Genomic DNA, 14,786 nt, shown 5'->3' with positions numbered 1-14,786 from the left:
CGAGTTTGATCCGTGTGCAATGCAAATTCAGCTCCATAGATTGCAAAATTTGCAGTAGAATCGCAAGAACGCACAAAGAATTCGCAATGCAAATTTGCAACGCAATCGGATCAAAATCGCGCTAAATTCGCACTGCAGCAGTGTGAACCTAGCCTTAGAGAGAAAATCCTCCATTGGGGACAATAAAGGATGATTTACTAAAACTGGAGAGTGCAAAATCTGCTGCAGCTGTGCATGGTAACCAGTTTCTAACTTCAGCTTGTTTTGACAGAAAAAAAAAAAACCCTGGAAGCAGATTGGTTTCTATGCAGAACTGCACCAGATTTTTTACTCTCCAGCTTTAGTAAATTAACTCCTAAGTGGTGACACACCGGGATTCTCTCACATTGGAGGAATTGCCTCTCGCCAGTTTCCTTTAGGCTTTTACGGTTTCCTCTTTCTTATTTTTACTTTTATTCAAAGTGCATGCATATGCAAAAACAAAAAAATGTCCATGTCACAGATCACTCGCACAATGATTATAATATTCAGTGATTTGTATGTGTGAGCACTCTGTATAGGTAAACATTCAGGCTGATCCTGTATAGGGAGATTCCACTGACATGGTAAAAATGAAATGGCAATCAATTGTTCCACCCCAGAATCTCCTATTCAAGATTGCAAGCTCCAGGGAGCCTCAGTCTTTGCTGGACTGCTTCTGGGACTGGAGAAAAGGGAATGGAGAGTGGAGAAATGTGTTGCACTACTTTATTACTTCACTTAGTAAATTTGATTTAAGGTTTTAGATCACTTTTTACATATTTACTGTTATATATTTTAGATCTAAAATATTATTGAAATAAAAACAAACACGCTATATGAAGTCATATACTGTTAGAAAGAATTACTTTGCAGCAGTGGGCGAAGATCTGGCAGATGTACTCCTGACAGTAGAGAGATCTGCTGAGCAACATCATAAGGTGTGGGATTACAGTAGCATCCTGCAAAAAGACAGGAACGTTCTAGTCAGTGACAGGAATATTTCCAACACTTGCCTTTTGAAACAAGTAGTTAAATCAAGATTAAGTATTGTGAGCTATAAATACTTGAAGGGGTTTGCTTACATAATACTTATCATGCATGCACATAACAAAGAAAAAAAAAAACACATTGCTGATCCATGTCCACTTTAAATTAGGGCCCTTTCACACTGCTCTGTAGCAAATTTGTGGTTAAAACGCATATTCGTTCTTAACATGATTTTGCTGTGTTTCAGATGCATATTCTGTGCGTTTCTGGGTTGCCTGCACCTGTTAAAAATGGACATGTGACTCAAAAACGCAAAATGCTGTGAGTTTTTACCACGATTTTACCACATTTTGATGGGGAGCCGCATTTTTGGTGCAGTTTTCAAAAAACATATCAGTGTTAAAGAGCCCTTAGCCTGCAATGAAGTCCTACAGACAACTGCATATATTATGTGTAGCAGTAACAATGAAGCAAATTTAAAAACCCAGGGGCAATAAAAATGTAAGGTGTTTATCAAATCATAAAACTTTTTGACCCTCAAAAAATAAAGGACTGAAATAAAATAAAAAAAAAAAAATTGATACAAAATGTGGATTGCTTTTATAATTCACTTTTTCTATCATTTTTTCCTTTAGATATTACTATACAAGTAAGCATTTCATATCTGAAATGCATCAATGGTTTTATTGTTGGTGACTACCAAGCTGTGTTTGTATCCAAAGTTCATTAATAAATTATTCATATTATGACCTATAAATCCATTTATTTTATTAGTAATAGAATTTTAAGTTGTCAGACCACCTTTATTAATGTATGCATACATTACCGGATTTTGACATAAATTTAGTATCATTTCTTTTATGTATTGGAATACATTACATTGGGCATATGAGTCAGGAACTTATATGTCTATACTCTGAAAAGAAATAAGTAGATTTTGGTGTATGCCTAGAATACCACACAATACAGATTTGCATTGAAAAGAAGGAGGTTCTTACTGTATACAAGAGCTCCACTGGAGTTACTGGACTTGTAAAAATTGTGCGGAGACATCGCAAACAAGCTTCAATGAAGCGGATATCTGCTGACAGCAAGCCTGAAAGTGCAGAGCAACGAGGTGTCAGAAATAGAAAAGCATGGCAGGTCAGTACAGTATGTGAGGTCTTTGTGCTATATAGTAAGGTCACAACTACCTTGCAGCAGAGCTGGGATTATGTGACAGTCTAGCAGGGATTTCACATTGTTTTCTGTACCCATAGACAAGCTGCCAAGGACCACAGCACATTCTGTCTTCAGTTCTGTGCTCGAAGTCTCTTGCTGAAGCAAGTATAATAATCTGTCAAAGGAGATGGAGCAGTTAGAAGGGGAAAGATCTCCTTGGTGATAATTCTGACCTATACAAATCCTAGACTGAAGTCAATATGGCAGGTTTATGATGCTACAGTGGGTAAGGCACTTGATTACCATAAAATTATAGCAAAGTAAGTCCCAGTTGCCTTTTAAATTGGCACTAAGACTATTTAGCACTAAGACCATTTGTCCTCATGCCTTTTTCAAACAGCATTGGAACTCAATGGTCCCAGTCGGCTTTAGCACGGGAACCACTGGCTATCAAGTGACAGATATGGTCCAGCTTTAAGCCCAGATGCTGCATCGATCAGCTCCTGGGCTTACAATCATGCTATAAAAAGCACTTAATAGGATTTATTGCACTTTATCAATACAGAGGGTAGGGTAAAGGTGATAAAGTCCCGTTTCTCCCTGCATGAACAGATCACCGCTTTAGTCATCTGTTGCGTATTGCTATTCTTACTTCAGAGCTGCATGGGATGGACTTGATCAGGTCTTGACTGACTTAAATCAATGTCCCCATGAAAAAATTAAAATGTTAAAAATAAAATACAGTGTTAAAAGTGGCACAAAGTTCTTCTAAAGTAAAACACAAAAATGTAAACCTTAAGCTTTACCATTCCGCTACAGTAGATAAAAATTTTACTTTTGCGATATGCTTTAATCAAAAGACTTTGTCAGTTTTATTTTTTGGTAAATATCTAGGAAAAAAAAAAAAAACATTTTTTTTTTGACTCATTTTTATTCTGTGGATTGGGAAGGGAGGAAAGGTCTCCTCCAACATTACCATCTTAGGTTAAGACGACATTATATTCTGGACCTCTGTAGGGCTTTAGTCCCACAGAGAACTATAACCCAGTTGTCATTTTTCTAAGGTGTTGCCTTAGATTGCTATAACCATATGATGCCATAAAACTAATTGTGGCCACTATACTGAGATCAGTAGAATTGCATGGATCTTTTAGCCCTTTCACTGTTAGACCTGACTAAGTGGAGCCATCTACAAAAATGGCTTGACTTCAACCTGTTATCTGTGTACCTGTTACCTGCAAAACTAACACTCAGTATAATGCAAATGGATGAGTAATCTTTGCAGTGTGTCAAAAAAAAATAGAATTTTGTATTGTGCATCATATGTGATTCTTTTAAACTTTTATATGTTGCAATTATTAGAACTTGCCTTTTGAAACTGTACCAAGCAGAAGACCACAGATCTATCTGGTGTTTGGTTATCTAAGTATATATGAGCACAGTCAAAATTCCTGAACCCTGTTGACTTTTTTTCTGCTGTAAACCAATTTTATACTTAAAAACTTTGGACTCTTGGATTTGTTTGGTGCTCTCATTGGACTGTATGGCACCAATTTATGTTTGCTATACTGGCAGAGACCAAAATAAAAGCCTACCTGCAGTCTATTTTTTTCTTTTAGTTCTGGGTATAGGTTTCTACTTCTGTCTTCGATGTTAGAAGAGTTTCTCTAAAGCCGGCCATAGACGGTTTTAAACAGTTCATCAGGGACCGGCCGAGATGCGAGCCATGTATGGGCTGGTTGAATGTACCCAAGTTGATCGATTGATCAACTTGAGTACAACCAGGCTATCAGATTTCTCATGCGATTATTGTCAGTGGCTACAGCTGCTAGCAACAACCACTGTGTTCTCCCGGCCAGGATGGCTCCCCCCACACCACCTGCCAGGAGAACACAACAGCTTTGGGGGAAAGAGTCACACAGTGCTGATGGGGGAATCGATCGACTTTCTTTCCTGCAACCATAGGTTGTTGGGAGAAAATCGCTCCATTTACGGCTGGCTTAACTTGCTGTTCCTGAAACAACCATAGTAAAAATAAAAGGATGTTGTTGTAGCCTGGAATGAACTGCAGAGAAACAAATACATTGTCATATGGGTAAAAAAAAAATGTGTTTGTCTGTTTTTTCCATTGAAGAAATTTCTACTCACTTTCTGTCCAAACAGCGATTGATGCGGAGTTCACCCCAAAAGGGAAAAAGGATAAATAAATACAAAGTTTTTGCTGAAGCTATCTGCGACAATGTACAAGGCCACCATTGGAGTGATGCCCATCCATGCAGAAAGGCTCACAGTGGCTTACAAACATTGGCTTAGGAGACACATGTGGCTTTAAACTACATTTCATGTGCTTTCTGCAATCTCATAGTAGATGCTTGCAACCTAGCTAAACACCTGCTGCATAATACACTTCCACAGGCATAAAAGTAAACCCAATTCTTAGTACAGTATCATCAAAAGTATGGCATATTATTAAAAGAGAAGGCCAAAGCTCTTTTGGCCCTACTTCTGTGGGTCATAGGAGTGCAGATAGTTCTGCACTCCTGTGATCCGTATTCAGCCGTCAGCAGGCTAAAAAGTCCACTGTTGGCTGACGTCCCTCAACAGGTCCAGACTCTGTAGTGATCCTGACTTTAATGTCGGGATCCACCCAGATCCCTGAACCGGAAACTGGCTCAGCCTCTCAGCACGCCTCTGAGAGTCTGAGCCAGTCACTCCTGCCCCCTCCACAGCCTGTCGCTCCATTGAGCGCTGAAGGTGCAGAGCGGAGAGCTGGTGACTGACAGTAACCGGCTTTCTGCTAACTGAAGACCGAGGACTAAGCTATCTGTGGTCATTGATTGCTCAGTTCTCAGTCCAAGAGGCAGCGAGGGACAGATGCAGCATTGGACTGAAGTGGCTATGTTTTTTTTTTTGTTTTGTTTAATCCCTATGCTTCTCTTGCCTTCTTTTGAAAGCTACATTCTTCATATGCCACTTATGGCCTCATGTACACTGCCGTATAAATGTATGCTCCAAAATTTTTATTTTTTTTCTGTCTCTAATGTTGTGTATGTATGTGCGTTTATGTGCATATGGCATTGACAGAAAATGCATCTTACTGGCCAGAATATTAATTTATTCTGGCCATTGGAATACATTTATGCTCATACACACATGTCTATGCTCATGTACGCACATAAATTATGCTCATAAGCTCCTCTCTGAACGCAGCTTTGGTGTGTTTATTTTTTATGCCTCTAAACTAAGCTGTTCATATACTGATCTAAATGCCTGAAGGGCATGGCCACATAGCCGAACATGGAACTGCGTTTGGAGACATAATAAATAAATATATATATTTTTTTTTTCTGTATGCCTGTAAAAGCAGTGTTTTTTATGCCATGTGCACAAGGCCTATATGTGAATGGGGCTTACAGGCTGGCAAAGGCAGAAGACCTCTTTTCAGTGACTGTTGATAGACTATAGCTACTGTGTAGTTTCTAAAATAAACCAAAATGTTTTTTTTTTTAGAACCATTTTTAGATTTTTCACAGAGAACACTGAACACCAGCTCCCATAGTAAACTCGGAATTCACAAGCAGGCTGCCAGACAGCGGCTGCTGACAGTCACAGTATGTACCTTGGCACTGCTCCCAAAACTATGAGGTTGGCTTTCTGTTTGTTGTTTCCAATCACTGCATTTTTCATATCTCTGTTGAATTGAAAATAAAAAAAGAAATATAAAAACAGGGCCAGAATGATTTATCAAAATTATAATACAAACAGTTTTTAATCACTTTCACAGAGACAATTTAAAAAACAAACACACAAAAGCACGCAGTGCACATTTGTATGCTCAAGGTAGACAGTATGTGGACTTTGTGGTTAGACTTGGCAGAGAGATGTGGCCATGGCGTGAAGCAGAAAGGTTCTCAAAAACACTGCAGCCCAAAAAAAGTTTGGGATGGAAAGAAAAAGAAAAAGAAAAAGAAAAAGAAAAAAGAAAAAAAAGAAAAAGAAAAAAAAGATAAAAGAAAAAAAAGAAAAAATTGTATTCTTTGTGTTGCTGTTTTTAGCATTCCCCTCGCTTCCGGTCTGGTAAAAGATTGTCAGCAGAATAGGAAGTGAGGTGAGATCTGCAATGGAGTCCCAGATAGCAAGAAAATTTTCGTAATTCATAATGCAATCCTTTTCCATATTATCAAAAACTAAGCATATATTTTGACTTGACATGCATTTTTTTTTTTTTTAAATTGACAATTTTTATTAAATTTTCCATAAATGAACACAAATAGTAGATTGAAGTACACGGTGATACATAATAAAGTGCAGTAATTATTTCCAGAAAAGAGCCCAGCTCTGATAACAATCATAACATGAAGCTAGCGTCTCTGTATATGTCTGCCTGAGTGAATGAAAAATAAGAAATAATTATACTAGGTGGACAAACTTTAGTTTTATACCACTGGTTGTATACCTTGTACAACATAACAACAAAAAAAAAGAAAAGAGGTTGATAGGAGAAAGTATAAGATTAGGAGATATAGAGAAGAATTGAGAAGAAGGGGGGTTAGCAGAAAGTCCAGGATGGGATGAGTAGAATTGGGTAGGGAAGAAGAAGAATGAATTTTCATAACATTACTTGCTTTGTGTCCTCACCTTTTTAAAATGCATGTCAAGTCCTGCACACCTTCAACCGCTGGACACAAATCGAAAAGCTATGGTTAGCCCCTGTACATCCGAATTCACTGTTATGGAGTTCTGATGTAACTTCCGAAAATTTGCAGTTACTAGGGCCAATGTCCCTCCTACATGAGCTATGGAGGCGTGCAAGATTGACATACCCACTCACCACCTCTTCATCACCGGTCACCGGTCGGGATTGCGCTCCGCCCCAGGAGCCCAGCCCCCCCCCCCCACCAAAGAAAAACACCATTCCTCCCGAGACCGTCTTGTGACGGTTTAGGTTATGGGATTTTCAAAAAGGACCCATAGTTCCCATACTTGATTATGTTTCTCAAGATTGCCAGCTAAGGAGGCCGTGAGATACTCCATCCTCTTGACCTCCCTGATCCTGGAGTGCAGCTCCGACACCGAAGGTGGTTCCCTCTGTTTCCATTTTAATGCCACCAAACAGCGTGCGGCAGTGAGTATATGTGATAGAAGTTTCTTGGATCTTTTAGGGAGGGAGATTGGTGGGAGACCCAGCACAAAAACCTTCGGATCGAAGGGCACCTCCGCACCAAGGATGGCCCCCAGGAGGGAGTGAACCATTTCCCAATACGGCACAATCAGGGGGCATGTCCAGTAAATATGGTATAGCGTCCCCTTGTCCTTATGGCACCGCCAGCAGCGAGAGTCAGACAGTGGACACATGGAGTGGAGCAAGTCAGGGGTCTGATACCAATGGAACAAAATCTTGTACTGGTTCTCTTTATATAGCATACACATAGAGCTTTTAGTGGCTTGAGACCAGATAAGCTGCCATATGTGGAGAGGTAGATCTACACCCAGAGCTCGCTCCCACTTGCCCATGTATACATGCCGGGGACCTTCTGGTGAAAAATCATGCGTTAGGAGCTGGTAGGTTTGTGAAATCATGCCTTTAGGGGATGAGCTCTCTAAGCACAACTTTTCGAACTCAGTTAGCGGGGAGAAACGAAGGTCAGGGACTAAGGATTGTGCATAATGTCGTATTTGTAAGTAGCTAAAGAAGGCCTGTTTGGGGATATCAAATTCTCTTTGCAGATCTTGAAATGACCTTAAAATGCGGGTCCTGGGGTCTATCAATTGGCCATAGCGGAATAGGTTCTTTTCCATCCAGAAATGGGACATCTGAGAGGTCAAGCTGTCCGGGATGTTGGGAGTAAATAAGAAGGACGTGACCGGTGATGAAGAGGTGGTGAGTGGGTATGTCAATCTTGCACGCCTCCATAGCTCATGTAGGAGGGACATTGGCCCTAGTAACTGCAAATTTTCGGAAGTTACATCAGAACTCCATAACAGTGAATTCGGATGTACAGGGGCTAACCATAGCTTTTCGATTTGTGTCCAGCGGTTGAAGGTGTGCAGGACTTGACATGCATTTTAAAAAGGTGAGGACACAAAGCAAGTAATGTTATGAAAATTAGGCAATGTGAGAAAAATGAATCTTGCATACATTTAAAGTGGTATTAAACCCAAAAGCAAACATTATATTGCAGCTTTCAAATGCTTAGATGTGATGGCTGTATTTGTTTTATTTTCGTCTGGTGATCCGGCCAGTAAGCAGTTTTTTCAACAGAACAAGCTGTCCTGCAAATGTAGCAGTTAGAAGGTTGAGACAAATTTACCATTGACAGGGGTGCTTATAATGGTCAGTTTTTATTTATGTAAAGCCTACCTTAGGGCGGGACAAAAGCTTGTAGGACCTTCTTACCAAACACCAGATCCTGAGGGGACAGTAACTCCACTCTATAATGCCTCAGAAAGGTGTTCTGGCTTGTCCATGTAGCGGCTTTACATATCTGCTCCACCGAAGTTCCAGCCCTTTCTGCCCAAGAGGTCGCCAGAGATTGAGTGGAATGTGCCTTAAGGTCCCTCGGGACTGCTGTACCAGAATGCTCATAGGCTAAGGAAATAGCATGTTTAATCCATCTTGCTATGGATGCTTTAGATGCTTGGTGGCCTTTCTTTTGGCCGGAAAAGTTAACTAATAGATGGCTGGACCTTCTAAACTCTAACTTTTTCTAAACAAATTAACAGAGGTCTGACATCTAGACAATGAAATTAAATTTCCCTCTCATTTTGGGGATTGTTATAAAAAAAAACTTTTTGAGTTCTATGGAACTTGGATGCTACCTTGGGGAGGTACAGGGGGTCCTGCCTAAGTATTACCCTGTCCTCCAGCAAACGAAAAAATGGTTCTTTAATTGAAGAGGCCTGAATGTCGCTTATCCTCCTGGCTGATGTGATTGCCAGTAGAAAAGCCAACTTAAAGGTGAGAATTTTGAGGGGAATTTGATCTAATGGCTCAAATGGAGCTATTGGTTGGTTAACCCCTCTAAAACCAAGGCAAGGTCCCATGGCGGAAATCTAGACAAGTGAACAGGGGAAAACCTATCTCTGACCGATAAGAGCCTCTTGATCAGGGGGTCTAGCGCCAAGCGTTTGTCCAAAAAACAGAACAAGGCTGCAACCTGTACCTTAAGCGTCTTGGTTGCCAGCCCCTGATCTGCGCCATCCTGGAGAAAATCCAGGATGGCAGGAATTTCTTGCTGGGAAGTCCTTCTTGCCTGATACCTGCGAGGGAAAACCCCCCAGGTCTTAGCCTAAATACGCCTTGTGACTGGCTTCCTACTTAGCAGAAGAGTATCCACTACTCTGTCAGATAGGCAGACTGGACCCTAAAAGGAGAAGGTCCTGCCGAACAGGCAGATGCTGAGGCGGGGATTTGGACCAACTCTGTAAGGTTGGAAACCAAGCCCTCTTGGGCCACCATGGGGCGATTAGGATCAAACTGCCTTCTGAAACAACTTCTGAAGAACTCTCGGAATCAGCCCGTGGGGTGGGGGGGGGGGGGGGCGGGGGCATAGGCCAACTGGAAGTTCCAAACCTGGGCCAATGCATCTATCCTCCCCGAGCCTTCTTTAAGGGAGAGAGAAAAGAATCTATTTACCCTTCTGTTCCTTCTGCAGGCAATGTGATTGATCTCTGGATCGCCAAAATGCCAGCATACCAGGGAGAACACATCGGGATTCAACTCCCATTCCCCCTGGAGAATCGGCTGATGACTGAGATAGTCTGCTTCGATGTTTAAAGTTCCCTTTATATGCACTGCAGAAATGGAGAGAATCCGAAGCTCTGCCCAGCCAAAGATCTCTAGTGCCAAGGTCAGAAGAGCGCAAGATCTGGTGCCTCCCTGGTAATTTAGGAATGCCACAGCCGTGGCATTGTCTGAAAGAATCTGGACCTCTCTGTCCTTGATCCTTCCTTTAATGATTCCCTGACGGCCAAAAGCTCTTGAAAATTGGAGGAGGCCCTTCTCTGATTCGGGCCCCAGGAACACCGGGCTCGTAGTTCCTCCAGGTGGGCCCCCCAACCCCAGGAACTCGCATCGGTAGCTATCCTGAGAGGCTGAAGCTGGTTCCAAAGGAGACCCCCCTGAAGCCACTGAGGATAAAGTCACCAGCAAAGGAAATTTTATTGCGACTGGAATGGCAACTTTAATATCCAGAGTCCTTCTTTCCCTGTCCCAAGAGGACAGAAGGAAGTGCTGGAGGGTCCTGGGGTGTAGCTGAGCCCACGGAACTGCTGGGATACACAAAGTCATTAGACCCAGAACCCTCATAAAGCCTCTGTAGGAGATCATCTTTGCCTCTAGCAGGGACGTAACCACTGAAATTAGGCCCTCTACCTTGCCCTGAGGTAGAACGAGTTTTTGTTCCGAGGAATCCACGAGGAATCCCAGGTATACTTTTGTCTGGGCAAGGATCAGCGAGGCTTTCTCCTTGCTGATGATCCACCCCAGAGATTCCAAGGTTTTCACTACTTTGGCTAGGTCGGAGAGCAGATAATCTCAATTCTGATTGTAAATCAGAATGTCTAAATAAGGGATCCACGCCACTCCCTGGAGATGCAGGGAGATTCTGCCAGGACCTTCGTAAATACCCTTGGACTGGACGCCAGTCCGAAAGGGAGGGCCGCATACTGCCAGTGCTGATTTCCTTGTGGGGAGGCAATTGCGAATCTTAGGAAGACCTGACGATCTTGAAGAATAGGGACGTGGAGATAGGCATCTTTCAAATCTATAGTTACCATAAACACGTCCTTGAGGAGATGCTTTCTGAGAGAATAAATACTCTGCATGCGGAACTTCTTGTACCGCAGGAAAGCATTGAGGCTCCTCAAATTAATAATGAGGCGATACCTTCCTGAGGGCTTTGGTACCACAAAGATGTGGGAGTAAAAGCCCTGACCCCGCTGACCCTCTGGGACTGGCACTATGACAGCTTGATTGGCAAGTTCCCCGACATTCTGCAGAATTCCCGCTGCCTTGAGGGGGTCCCTGGGTAGGTGGGTTAAGAGAAACTTCGGGGGTGGAGGGGAGGAAACTCCAGACTGTATCCCACTCTTATGATCTGGAGAATAGGGGGGCTCTGAGTGATCCCTTCCCACTGAGAGATGAAGTGGGAAAGCATTCCCCCTACTGGAATGTCATTTAGGGGTCTTGTCCGCCGACTTCTGGATGGAAAAGAGAATACAGTGGGGAGGGAAAGTATTCAGGCCCCCTTAAATTTTTCACTCTTTGTTATATTGCAGCCATTTGCTAAAATAATTTAAGTTAATTTTTTTCCATTTTTTCATTAATGTACACACAGCACCCCATATTGACGGAAAAACGCATTGTTGACATTTTCGCAGATTTATTAAAAAAGAAAAACTGAAATATCACATGGTCCTAAGTATTCAGACCCTTTGCTCAGTATTTAGTAGAAGCACCCTTTTGATCTAATACAGCCATGAGTCTTTTTGGGAAAGATGCAACAAGTTTTTCACACCTGGATTTGGGGATCCTCTGCCATTCCTCCTTGTAGATCCTCTCCAGTTCTGTCAGGTTGGATGGTAAATTTTGGTGGGCAGCCATTTTTAGGTCTCTCCAGAGATGCTCAATTGGGTTTAAGTCTGGGCTCTGGCTGGGCCATTCAAGAGCAGTCACGGAGTTGTTGTGAAGCCACTCCTTCGTTATTTTAGCTGTGTGCTTAGGGTCATTGTCTTGTTGGAAGGTAAACCTTCGGCCCAGTCTGAGGTCCTGCGCACTCTGAAGAAGGTTTTCGTCCAGGATATCCCTGTACTTGGCCGCATTCATCTTTTCCTCGATTGCAACCAGTCGCCCTGTCCCTGCAGCTGAAAAACACCTCCCCCAGCATGATGCTGCCACCACCATGCTTCACTGTTGGGACTGTATTGGACAGGTGATGAACAGTACCTGGTTTTCTCCACACATACCGCTTAGAACTTTTTGGCCTTAATTCTATCTTGGTCTCATCAGACCAGAGAATCTTATTTCTCACCATCTTGGAGTCCTTCAGGTGTTTTTTAGCAAACTCCATGCAGGCTTTCGTGTGTCTTGCACTGAGGAGAGGCTTCCATCAGGCCACTCGCCATAAAGCCCCGACTGGTGGAGGGCTGCAGTGATGGTTGACTTTCTACAACTGTCTCCCATCTCCTGACTGCATCTCTGGATCTCAGCCACAGTGATCTTTGGGTTCTTATTTACCGCTCTCACCAAGGCTCTTCTCCCCCAATAGCTCAGTTTGGCCGAACGGCCAGCTCTAGGAAGGGTTCTTCAGCTTCCATTTAAGGATTATGGAGGCCACTGTGCTCTTAGCAACCTTAGGTGCAGCAGAATTTTTTTTGTAACCTTGGCCAGATCTGTGCCTTGCCGCAATTCTGTCTCTGACCTCTTCAGGCAGTTCCTTTGACCTCATGATTCTCATTTGCTCTGACATGCACTGTGAGCTGTAAGGTCTTATATAGACAGGTGTGTGGCTTTCCTAATCAAGTCCAATCAGTATAATCAAACACAGCTGGACTCAAATGAAGGTGTAGAACCATCTTAAGGACGATCAGAAGAAATGGACAGCACTTGAGTTAAATATATGAGTGTCACAGCAAAGGGTCTGAATACTTAGGACCATGTGATATTTCAGTTTTTCTTTTTTAATAAATCTGCAAAAATGTCAACAATTCTGTGTTTTTCTGTCAATATGGGGTGCTGTGTGTAGATTGATGAGGAAAAAAATGAACTTAAATGATTTTAGCAAATGGCTGCAGTATAACAAAGAGTGAAAAATTTAAGGGGGTCTGAATACTTTCCGTCCCCACTGTACCTCCTTTTGTTTGTCTCTTCCAGCCGCCCAACGTCTATTAAGAGAGACCTTTTTATCTGGGAAACGGTTCTTTGCCTGGGGGCCTCGAAAAAAAATTCTTTTTATCCTTCCTAGGCTTAGTAGGGAATGTCTTCCCCTTTTCGGCAGCTCTAGCAAGGGCTTGGTCTAAACTGGTACCGAAAAGAAGGGAACCATCGAAAAGGGAGGCCACAGACGGGTTTTAGATGAATTATCTCCGTCCCAAGTTTTTACCCAGAGGGCTCTCCTTGCTGCGTTAAATAAGGCACCGGATTTGGCAGTTGTGTCTCAACCGCTGCATCTGCTAAATAGGCAACAGCACTACCTATCACATCCAACGAATCTAAGACCTCCTTTGACTTGGAGGTCCGGGATACGTGATCTATTAATTTGGAGATCCACATGTCGGCGTTTCTCGCTACGCAAGCTGAGGCCAATGCGGGGCTCATAGCCGCAGCATTGGCCTCCCAGGCCCTGCGCAAAATAGTCTCGGCTCGCCGATCCATCTGATCTTTGATGTTATCAGCATCTTCAAAGGAAAGATCGGACTGTTTGGAGACTTGTGCCAAGGAGGCGTCTAATCTAGGAGTTTTGAAAAACTTTTCCTCATCCTCTTTTTTTAAAAGGGGCATCTAGGCTTCCAAGTTTTGTATTTCAAGAGCTTCCTCTCAGGTTCCTTCCACTCCCTTAGGATAATATCCTTAAGGGCGGAATGTACTGGAAGAACTCTGGCTTGGGGCTTAACTAAGCCTCTATACATTTTGTCTTGAGCAGAGACTTGAGTCGTGGGCTTCTGTATCTCCTCAGACACGTAGATAGCTCTAAAAAGGCCCTCCATGTCGTTGGCTGAAAAAACATGCCTACTAGATCTGGAGTCTTCCCCTTCTTCCTCATCTTGGCTGTCCACTAAACCCTCATCCGAAAACCCCTGATCAGGGGCTTCGGATTCATCCTCCTCCACCGAATCCTGAGAAAGGAGAGATTTCAGAGTTTCTGCCCATCTTCTAGACCCCCTGGATGAAGCGGAACTCTCTTGAGAGGAGGCACCTTCCTTACTGGTCCGAGGTTCTGGGTCCCTAGACTTGAGGGAGGTCTGAAAGGCCTTAAGTGTAAACAGCATCTCAGTTTGGACTGTGAGGAAGTCTCTCATAATCTGAGATGTTTCTTTCCCTGTCAGCTTTTGTATGCATTTAAAGCAAAAGGGTTTGGAATGGTCCAGGGGTAATTTATCATTACAATTCCCGCATCTTTTAGAACGGGTAGAGGATTTAACAGGACAGCTGGCAACCCTAAGGGCAGTGGCGTCCTCCCCTGAAATAAAGGATACACAGGCATAACATTAAAACAGCACTGTGACACACAGAGGAAAAGAGTTGGGGTACCATCCCCCCATCTAAACCTCTGGCGCCCGGTCTGACTCACCCCGTGGTGTCCTCCATGGCCGTGGACCCATGGGTCTCTCCTTGCGCTCCATGAGGCTAGCGTTTAGTAGATAGCCTCTGCCAGTCACCGTGTCTCACACATGTGGGATCGGATGGCAGCTGGCGTACTTAGGAGTAGTGGGCGCCTGCTCCTCTTGGCCTGTGTCCTCTTATGTGTGGGGAAAACAGCATCCTCCCTCCTTCTCCTTGCGTGTTCTTGCCGCTGCCATTTTGCAGGAGACCGGAACCGGAAATGACGCGGGCGCGCTGAGGTCACTTCCGGTGCTGGGGAGGAAACGATGTCATATCTCCCCAGACGCTGGGAAGA

General features: G+C 43.2%; 1 protein-coding gene across 7 annotated transcripts in view; it reads right to left on the bottom strand.

The window, feature by feature from the left end:
• Window positions 1-14,786, bottom strand: part of ARMC8 (armadillo repeat containing 8) — a 229,174-nt gene that overhangs the window by 180,592 nt on the left and 33,796 nt on the right. For 4 of the 7 annotated variants that reach the window (XM_073633455.1, XM_073633458.1, XM_073633456.1 and 1 more), the window contains 4 exons: window positions 5,789-5,860; window positions 2,199-2,344; window positions 2,007-2,104; window positions 888-980 (listed from right to left, as the gene is read on the bottom strand). In XM_073633455.1, coding sequence (XP_073489556.1) covers window positions 888-980; window positions 2,007-2,104; window positions 2,199-2,344; window positions 5,789-5,860 — 409 coding nt within the window. The remainder of the gene's footprint in view (window positions 1-887; window positions 981-2,006; window positions 2,105-2,198; window positions 2,345-5,788; window positions 5,861-14,786) is intronic. The other 3 variants (XM_073633460.1, XM_073633454.1, XM_073633459.1) reach the window with 1 other exon arrangement.

Source organism: Aquarana catesbeiana, linkage group LG06 (genome assembly GCF_042186555.1).
Source record: "Aquarana catesbeiana isolate 2022-GZ linkage group LG06, ASM4218655v1, whole genome shotgun sequence".
In the NCBI taxonomy this organism is placed as follows: domain Eukaryota; kingdom Metazoa; phylum Chordata; class Amphibia; order Anura; family Ranidae; genus Aquarana; species Aquarana catesbeiana.
This window is presented reverse-complemented; position numbering and strand designations above follow the sequence as displayed.